The following is a 10,634-nucleotide window of genomic DNA, read 5'->3' on the forward strand; positions in this document are numbered from 1 at the left end:
TCAATGAATAAAAAAAGCCATGACACTGTCCATTTTCGCAAAGCTGTGATATATTTTGTAGGGTAATCCTTTTAAAATAAAATACTGCATGTAACTCCAAGGTTTCGACGATAGTGTCAAGTCCTACGATTTATTAAGTGTCCGAAGTGTATTTCTTATTCTTAAAACATGCGGTCATAAATTAGGAGCTCAGTTACATATACATAATTTAATTGAATTATTAACGAGGATTTCGAGTTTGAAGGAGGCGTCCGCGAGAGGGCGGGCGGTGTCATCTGCTTTGAAGTCGCTGCGAAGTTCAATTTCATGTTGCACCGCCACTCCGTATAAAAGCAGCGGCTGCCGATCTGAAAAATCATTCCCGCAACACACATCCACCGAAGATCATCAGCTCTTCCATTCATTTTTAAACAATAACAATGAAATCGGTGAGTGCATCAGTGGTGATACAGTTACAAGTGATATTAGGTTGATAACGCTTCCAAAAGTGATTGAGTGATCTAAATAACAAAACTGATTTAATTAACAGTCATTCATAATGCTTTAATTGCCGCCAAACTAGTTGATAGATAACTTGATTGATAACTAACCATATTAATTTATTTCTGCTTTGTGGTCCAAAAAATCATTAATCTATTTATACAACAGCTTTACGAAATGTTTAAATATCAATACTGAATTAAAATCTAGGTTACTAAAAATACTAATTTACTTTTTAAATTACAATGAAAACATTGATAATATTTGGTTGTTACTATTTAATTAACTTAAGTGGTTCATATTGTAACTTAAACAATATTTTCGTTAAGCATGCCAATAAAATTGTGATTTCATGAAGCTCGGATAAAGCAACATTTAAAGTAATAATTAAAAAATATGTAGAGTTCAATGGCTCATACAAAGTAGGCGTGATGTTGTAATCTATTGTATGCGCAAGAGTCGCTACCGGTTGTCACCTCATGTCTCCATCAATGGCTTCTCATTCCCGTGCCCTGTTGTTCATGAACACTGAACAATGCCGATGATACGATACGTCCAACAAAGGACAACATAGAATCTGGTAGCATTTTTCCCACATAAATTACTTTTTTGACTATTACCCGCTCGCAACAATGCAATATTTTTATTGCATAGTTAACATAACTGCCTAAATGATATGTTTTAGTATTTTAACGCTTCGATATAACAATAAAATTGTTTTGGATTATATGCCATTTCGATAGGTATTTTATTTTGCAATAGAATATACCTACTGACCTCAAGATGTAAGCGAAATTAGTCAAGATTGATATTTATTTCTGCCGTTGTCACTGTTTGTCAACATTATTCTGTTATGTAAGAAAGTGGATCGTCCACGATACGAAGGCTGTCAAGTTCATCAGTAAATAAATATCGATTGCATGCCATGGCAGCCTTTAAATAACACTCAGTTCTAAGCACTTTTAGTTAATACTAGTAATTCCATGTACCTATGCGTGTTTGTTTTATTGGTTGTCCTAATAAATAAAATAAATTAGACCTTAGTCCTATTACTTGGAATATATTATACTAACGCCCGTATTCACAAACATTACTATGAGGTCTCACAGTGCGTGTGGAGTGCGTGGACGCACCCCTGCTGAGACACACGAACCAATCACAGAGCTCTATTCAACGTTGTGCGTTCGATTTTCTCCTTCATTTAAGCAGTACAGTCCATACAGTCTCCGTCGAAGAAATGCATGAAAACACAATAATCCATGCTAAGTGGCAAACCAGTGTTAACAAAGAAATATATTTACAGTTCGTGGTTCTGTCTGTCCTGGCCGCTGTGGCTTGCGCCGCTCCTCAGTTCCAGTACCAGCCGCAGTCTCAGTACCAACAAGGACAACAAATTCCCATCGTCAAACAGTCACAGGAAATTAATTTCGACGGTTCCTATCAATACAAGTTTGTACACACTTTGTTCATTAAAATAATACTAGTAAATTTTAAGTTATAAAGTCCATTAATACTTTTCTGTACCATAAAAACTTGACGAAAGTACAAATTCAATATTTTTATTAGACGTACGCAGAGCACACGAGTACATAATCCCAATATAGCTTGCCCTACCGCCACTTCAGTTTCAGCATTAGTTTTTATTAATCTTACTGAAAGGTATCCCTAGTACCACCACACACCTACCTATATGTATCATGTTCACTAGAATCAAGTGTAGGTACCTGACGTTACGTTACCTGATAACGTTCTGGGCAACAAGTTTCTTTTCTGCTACCCTGTAGATATCTTCTTTCCTCCTTGTTCTCTTCGTTCTCTTAACGAGTTCTACACATTGTTTGGATATTTCTGATTTGATTTTATCTCTATCAAATTGTGTAATCGAAGTCTATAAGATTATAATGGGAATTCTCGAAGAGTCAAGTATATTAAGCGCTGAATTTGTAGAGTCATCAGCGCGCCCAGCCCTACTTGCGCAACAAATTGGCTCAGGTGCAACGCGAATTAACATTTTAATACAGCTTAAAGCTCGTATCAGACTCATATTGACATATCACCCATATTTTCTTGTTTCTCGACTCATCTGAACAAAGTATTTCGTAGTTCAACAGTTGTTTACGAAACAGCATTGCAGAAATATCTACTTACCTCGTCTTTTTCCTCGGGTCGTCAATTTCGGTCTGTCATTTGGTGAGTGTATCCCAATTTATGACAATGAAGGATGATTTTGGGTATAAAAACGATCTTAATGTTCTTTCCGGGGTCTTCAACTATAAAAAATATTTTACGATATTATTGTGCAAACAAGACTATTGTTGGTACGATATTAAGGGCTGTTTTTCTACATAAAGGATACGAACGTTTCCGCCAATAAAGAGTTAAGAGTGATACGAATGTTTTGACCTGTTTATTGTTGGTACGTGTAAAATGCATCTTGGGCGAACGAAAACGTTCTGGCAGAACCTCTCATTAGATTTGATCTTTACAAGTGTGTGGAAGTTCGCCTCGAGCCGAGATAATTCTCGTTGTTTATAGAGCTATGTGATTTATGAAACCATTTTGCAATAATGGTATCAGTCTTTACTTGCACCATCCTGTTGTGTTCACGCGATTTTTTTACTATAAACTCACTTCCTTGTGAACAATTGATTTCTTTTTGACTTAAATTCGTAGGGGGCGTTCACAACAGCCCTCCATTGCGTACGGTCTTGAACTTCACGTTTGATCTCGCTCCAAGACATACCGATTTTCTTTGCCTCGTCTGCTACTGTACGCGGCCAAGTTTGCTTGGGGCGATCATTTTGCGTTTTCCTTGGGGGTTCCCAATCAAGAGCCTGCTTGGGGATGTGATCGGGATCCCTTCGGAGAGTGTGGCCGATCCAGTTCCACATGCGGCGCTTGGTCGATAGGAATTTTGGAAAATTTTGATTCTTTTTAATGTTAATGAAAACTTTTTTCAGCTATGAAACTGGAAATGGCATCGCAGCTAATGAGCAAGGATACCTGAAGAACGCTGGCAACAAGGACGCCGAGGCTCAGGTTGCTCAAGGCTCCTTCACATACACTTCTCCCGAAGGAATTCCCATCTCTGTCAGCTACATCGCTGATGAGAACGGTATGCATATTATGGACAGTCTACACATTAACCCGCCGACATGAGTTGTCGATTTTTGATATGTTATTAAAATTCGATTTTTTTCGATTCTTTTGGCATGTTGCGATATGCGCAGGTAAGCCTAGGCGCAGACCACACACTTTTATTTGGCCTATAGTTGGATCGGGATACATTACACTGATTGGTTTTGTATCGGACGATTCTTCATACAGATTATAAAATTGGGCCCAACTATCGGCCAACTAAAAATCGGTGGTCTGCGCTTAGGCTAAAACTTGTCGATGTGATTCTTATGAAATAAAGCCGCTTAGGAGCGGGCAGGCTAGGTGTGTAGAGTCCTTAAGAATACTGACTTGATAAAATATTATATTCTACCGACTAGTCGGTCTTTTAAATGTAGATACAAATCTTTATGACATGAGTGCATCTCATAGTTTACATTACTTTGTCTCTTAAACATAATCTAGCTTACAAATGGTATCCATTACTGCCTACATTAGGATAGTGACAACATCTCCGTGTCTAGCATACAAAGTCAGTCATGCATGCGTCATACGCGTAAATGTTCAAATACTTAAAGTATTTTTTAAATATTTTATCAATATAAATATCTCATTAAAATTAGCTGGACGACATTCGGCTGAAACGAATCGTTCGTTTAATTTGTAACAATTAAATTTATTAGAATAAAGTATGGACATGACTTGAATAGAGTAAACGTACACTGATGTACCTAAAGCTGAATTGTTTTCGACTTACAATAAATTGTATCTTAATATTTTTACATGTTCTGTAACATTATTACACACTTACAAACAAACATTTCAATAGTTATTAAATTTATTTTAGCCTTACTAAAATAATACTAAAGTATGATTTTCTTGACATAATTTTAAGTCAATCATTGTACGAGACTTTGCCAATCAATCAATTTCATGATTTTTAATTTGTACATAGCTTACTAATAGATTTGTTTTTAATATATTAATTAAATTTTCAGGTTTCCACGCTGAGGGTGCCCATATCCCCACCCCTCCCCCAATCCCAGAGGCCATCGCCCGCGCTCTCCAGTACATCGAGTCCCACCCCCAGCAACCCCAGCAGGCGTTCCAAGCCCAGCCCTTCCGCGGCTAAGGACCCAACATTTTAATGTCCCAGCCACAAAAAAACCCACGACACTGCCAATAAGGGAAACATTGAACTGATGTAAATGAATACTTAGTATAAGTATCATAACAACTTTGTTACCTACTGTGATTTTTATATTATAAGAATATTAAGAGATTAATAAAAAAAACAAGTTTATCTGTGTTGTTTATGTCTTACGAACTGACCTATTTACCTCTAATTTGTCCAGAAATAATAATGTGAAATTACAAAAGTCATGAAATAAAAAGAATAAAAAACACATTAATACAAAACATTTCCTTGAAATAAACCATTCTGTTGCGCAGTTTAAAATGTACCTAAGTGGAACTAATAAATATGTATAACACAACACGATTTGACAGTTAATGCCATCAGTAGTAAATTAAGAGCTAACAAAAGCTATAAATATCCTAAATAATGCATAAGCATTAATTATGCTCCCAGAGCAGCTAAGATAGGCAGGTCAAAATTTGTGCCAAATAAAGTTGATCTTTTCTTTCTTTCTTTATGAGTAGCAAAGGCAACCTTTGAAGTTTAAACTCAGCTTATTTATTAACCAACTCCATCAAAAGTTGAAAGTAAGTTGAAAAAACTACTAATAAATGATAAGATGTACTTTATTTTGATATTTTCACAACAATTTCAATTGAAAAGCTATACAGTATGGAAGCTGAAAGCATGGAAATTTTCGGATAGATTCAGTTTATTCTGTAATCTATTTATTGATACCGTTTGATAGAGCTAGTGAAGCACTTTTAGTAACTATTTTTCGATATCTTCGTCCCTCGCATGAGTAACTATCCTATCTCAGTCTTTTGGCGATTTGAGTTAGGACTACAATTTTTTTCCTGCTTCCATTGTCTACGATTTTCTCTAACTCACGTATCTGTATCATCTGTATGTACTTACATTGGTTCTCAACTTATAGACACGTGTGTAGCTAACGTATCTAAACAATAACTTGAAAAAAAGTTTTGAGAAAGTGGCAAAACTGAGATAAGAGAGTTTTACGCTCGTATTCACAAACATTACTATGAGGTCTCACAGTGCGCCTGGACGCACAGGGTGACACGCGAACCAATCACAGAGCTCTATTCAACGCTGTGCGTTTGATATGCTGCTTCACTTAAGCAAGCATCGTTTGTGAATACGGGTGTTAGTCATGTAAGGGACGTCTTGTATAGTTTAGAGATAATCGAGTGAGATCACTTATCGTTTTCACCCTGTATAGTTTTCAGAATCTTTTCAGTGTTTTTATTAGAATTTGTCTTGAAAATGTATTGGTAATTATGGTGTAAGTGAACCTAATTGAGCCTCATTAACACCTACTTACTTTACTAGGAAACTCGCAACAAAACCACTTGAATAACCAAAAAAATATTAGGTACTTATGCGTTAGTTGCAATGTTGCAACTTTGGCTGGCGTCTTTTATACTTGCTTTACAGTTTTGATATCGTTTACCTATATGTACTAAACACTGTGCCATCTTACTTTTATTTTGTAAAAAAAATATATGCGCTTTTGCCTGAAAAGATGCAGAGTAGAGATCGAAAATCAAATGATCGAAGACGATTAATCAAAAAGTTAAGCCGTAGTAGAATGTACAAAATATCGAAGTTATCATTTATTATCGAAAACTCACCACCCACGTAGAGTGATAAATCGATTGGTAAATAATTTAAGCACTGTTTAGCTGTAGAGGAACCTACGTAAATACAGACAGACATACTTTACGTATAGACTTGTAAAATTTTAACCCTTCCTATTGGCTTGTCCACAGTGCATTCAAGTAAAAATATGTCACATTAAAATATGGGAAAGAAAAAATAATAAAAAATATTATCAGATCATTTATTTTAATCTAAGTAGGTACATTTCATGAGCTCGACCCTCTAAGTTTTCAGAGGGAAATGGAGGATTTGGCGGTATAGTTACTCGCGCTGGCGCTGTAAACTAGTATTATGATAATAGTTGTATGTACGTCCTTCCTTCCTACTTATACAGGGTGTTACTTTGCATCCTTGCCATATTCACAGAGATAAAAGTAGGGAACAATACCTATTATTTTAGATAAACAAGAGACTACTGTAAAGAAAGCACACTGAGTTTTTAGTAAATTTAATTTTGCAGTACAAATTGAAGTAAACCAATTTTGTCTCACACATTCAACAGGCGCAATGGAATAAACAGTGGGCGACAGATTTTTACAAATTGTCAAAAATAATTTTAAAAACTCCAATAGATGTTTAAAAATTGAGAAGATTGTCGATAAAATAACATACTCAAGTTTAAAAAAGTAAATTTTAGGACATTGTTTTTTTACTGATTTGTGTTCAGTGTCATTCATAACTATAGTTACCTCTGTAAATATGGCAAGAATGCAAGGTAACAATAAAAATTGCATTAAATAATTGCAATAGTTAAAGTTCTATAAAAATGTACCTTGAATTTTCAAAAGTGAATTTTCTTCTGAGCCACCCTGTACCTATATTTTATAGAAGAAGAGATTTTTTACGAGATTAAAATTCAGGGGTGCGATGCCGAGGGGAAACGCTCGTATGTTTGCTGCATTAAAAGTTCTAAAGCACGCCATCTACATGAAAGCTCTCGTAACACGATGTAATACTAGCATCATCATGAGAGAACAGTATAACCTGACTCGCACACGTTGGTGTATTGACCTAAACATTATAGCATTGATTGCCGATGTAATTTAGTTTGTAGCTTTGACAGTAGATGGTGCTAACTACTTTATAAAGTGTTATTAAATTAGGTATATTCATGAAAAACATATTCTAGGAAATATTGAGTGTAGAAAAAGCTATCACGAAGCCGAATAGCACGTATTCTCCACATCCTGATGATCAAACTTGAATTCTTAGAAAAACTTCTAAGAACGGTGTTTAATTTTTTCCCCTAGGAACGTGATTGAATTCAATGAAACTAAGTAGGTACACACCGTACACATTATAATTTATGACATATTATGTATAAAGGAAAATGCTGTAAGCTTTAGCGTATAGGCACAGTATTGTCCATTTATAATTGTATTGTTAATACTATATTAATAGATGTGATACTGAATTCAATATTTTTTCTACTTCTAATTTTATATGTATTATCACATCCTGCATATAATTTAAATCGAGCTGTACTGGAACACAGATTTGGGAGCATAGTAGAGCTTCGCAAATCTGAAAAAAAAACGGACAATCTGTGAGAGCACTAGGATGACATTTACTAAGCAAGGTAAAAAAAAACTAAGTTATAGTAAATGCGATTCATCATTTGGTTCTACATAAATAAACTAAGCTAAGTAAGTGGCAAAAATGTCGGATTTGAACAACCACGCACCAACTTCTTTGATTTAAGGTTAAGTATTTGACTTTGCTTGTTATGATTGTTCTAAGAATATTTTGATGGCCTTCAACAGTGATTTTAGGTAAGACTGGGTCACGAGCTGTTCAACCACAGATTACAAGGATGACGACCCTAAAGGTCAGAGGTTGTACTGACGAAATTCATAATTCGTATGAAGGTACATTACTAAAATACTAATAGCAATCTTCTTCTACTTCCTACTAATAATTTAAAAGAATGTGAGCTGATGAATAGATGGATTTTTCATACATTACTAAAACTGCAGCACCACCTTATTTTATAACCGTAACGATAACATTATCCGGTGCTTTTTGTATGGAGTTTGATGATTTTTAACGTTTTTAAAAGTTATAGTAAGATGGTGCAACTCAGCCTATTAATGTAAAAGAATGTGAGGATAGATGGATGTTTCATACAAAAGCTAGTGAACCGATTTTGATGAAACTTCACAATATTTATATCAAAATATTCTAAAGAATTTGGCCAAATTGAAGCGATGAATAAAAAAAGTTTGCTCTGATTTTAAGTACTTAAAGGATACAATAAAATATTGAGTATTGAAAGTCATTGGTATAAAATTCCCAGTTTATTCTGATATTTTTTTGAACAAGATAAGATCATTATCTCAAGAGTACACGCACTTGTTCATTAAAATGCAGCCTTAATTTGTAAACAAGTGCAGTAATAATAACCCGGAAGGATAGACTATGTTAATACAATGCAAATTAGGCACTAAATAAAATACAGCTTCTTTAAATGAATTCTCAGATCATACTTCTGCCCGATTACCAGTAATTTGTATGTAAATACTAAAAGTAAACTTGTAGGAGAGGTGGGTCCAAAGCGGGCACTGAGACTAAAGAGGGCACTCTCTACCTTACTACCTTACTTTTGGCACTAGAACTTTTAATTAAACTGTCGGACAATGGGACGTATTATGTCATAGAAAGCAATAGTTACATTGAGGGCTTCGGGCAGATTATATTACAATGTGTCTTCGGTCACGCTTGCGACATCGGTCAACGTGATCGAAGCTTTCGCCATGTTTGTGTGTCAGACCGTGTCAGCCATAAATCATTTATTAAATATTCCATCAACCGTATTATAATTATTTTTTATCAAAGGTTTTGTAGACAATTAGGTATTTATTTATGTTGAAAATAAGTTTTTGTTTTAGTAGCCTTATTCAGCTCCATAATTGGACTGGTTTGATCTTTGACTTCTAAAAAGTATTGTTATTCGAATTATAAAATACAGGGTTATTTAATAATTTCGTTTATAAATGAGACTTCTAACGTATAAGTATTAAATGTTGAAACTGCTAATGTAGGCATTGAGTTATGTTAAAACTCATAGAACAAATGTTGTACACTTTGTTGAAGTAGATGAGATCATTTTTGAATCATTTTTTAAATGCTGGCAATTTTTTTTATTTGCTAAAACATTGATTCAACTCATTCATCATTAACAGAAACATTCTACCGCATGGGTTACATACGTTTACGTACCTACCTATGAGTTAGTAAATCTTATAGGAAAGGTGTAGAGAGGTGAAGTGTTGTGTTTAAATCCATCGATATCCAGTATTTTTTACAATTTCGATCATTTGCCTACAAGTGAAGCCAATACCATCTCTGAGCCGAAGCGGTCGCTGATATCATCTTCATTATACTGCAAAAAATATCTTGTTATTGTATAGGTCAACATTTTCATTTTCAAAATTGAATTTTAGCCAATAGAACAAAACAAACCAAACATACAACTATACATGTGTAACGTACATTATACAGGGTGACTTTGAAATCGTTGGCATCCTTTTAAATCAAGATTCTACTCATGAATTCATGATACATAGTATATTCCCCAAACATGAGACAAATCCTAAAATTTTAACTCATTGGAAAGTCAACCTGTATTTTTATACAGTTATTCACTATAGATTCCCATCTTAAGTGAAATCAAACATTTAAGAAATAGCTATACACTTTTCTACTTACGTCTGATTGTGATAAATCCACGACGGCAACTTTTGCATGATAGCCGTCTTTGTCACTCGTGTAGGTTATCGTGTACTGTTTGTTGTCAACTACATATTTGTACTGACCCTTGACTTTCAGGTCACCTTGGTCATCATGCTTAGCAGTCTCGCTTTTACTTTGGAAATCGTCTTCATACCTGATAAAAAAAGTTGGATAGGTGATCAACTTTATTTATTATTTATTTAATAGTACATACACTTTCTGTTTGAATCCAAATTTTGGTATCTAAATCTTAAAAAAAAGTCACAAAAATCTAAATTATTTGAATATTTAGTAAAAGATTTGTACTTACATGTATGAGTATTCACCGTTTGCTATATTTCTTGTATCAAATTCAGTTTGTGCATCTACATTTCTCGTTATCAATAATACTGCACTTAGTAATACAACGTATTCTATATTTTTATTCATATTCACCTGAAACACACAACACACACTAAACTACGAGACCTATATCCCAAACACGGCA

General features: G+C 34.5%; 2 protein-coding genes across 3 annotated transcripts; one reads left to right on the forward strand and one right to left on the reverse strand.

Moving 5' to 3' along the window:
* The first annotated feature begins 329 nt into the window (after positions 1–329).
* On the forward strand, positions 330–4,900 carry CPR32 (cuticular protein RR-1 motif 32). The gene is made up of 4 exons (XM_028302725.1): positions 330–428; positions 1,784–1,929; positions 3,441–3,595; positions 4,596–4,900. Exons 1-4 carry the CDS (start codon positions 420–422, stop codon positions 4,727–4,729), a joined length of 444 nt encoding a protein of 147 aa, XP_028158526.1. The 5' UTR covers positions 330–419; the 3' UTR covers positions 4,730–4,900.
* Positions 4,901–7,872: 2,972 nt separating this feature from the next.
* LOC114351483 (uncharacterized) lies at positions 7,873–10,634 on the reverse strand. 2 transcript variants are annotated; one of them, XR_003655788.1, is made up of 4 exons: positions 10,458–10,634; positions 10,124–10,301; positions 9,639–9,797; positions 7,873–7,939 (listed from the first exon to the last, which is right to left on the reverse strand). XR_003655788.1 is itself a non-coding variant. In XM_028302724.1 (3 exons), exons 1-3 carry the CDS (start codon positions 10,574–10,576, stop codon positions 9,729–9,731), a joined length of 366 nt encoding a protein of 121 aa, XP_028158525.1. In that variant the 5' UTR covers positions 10,577–10,634; the 3' UTR covers positions 9,242–9,728. The 2 variants fall into 2 exon arrangements, 1 of the variants encoding a protein (XP_028158525.1); XM_028302724.1 differs by lacking the exon at positions 7,873–7,939 and having other exon boundaries at positions 9,242–9,797.

This window comes from Ostrinia furnacalis, unplaced genomic scaffold (assembly GCF_004193835.3).
Source record: "Ostrinia furnacalis isolate ACB-3 unplaced genomic scaffold, ASM419383v2 OfSCF1146, whole genome shotgun sequence".
NCBI lineage: Eukaryota > Metazoa > Arthropoda > Insecta > Lepidoptera > Crambidae > Ostrinia > Ostrinia furnacalis.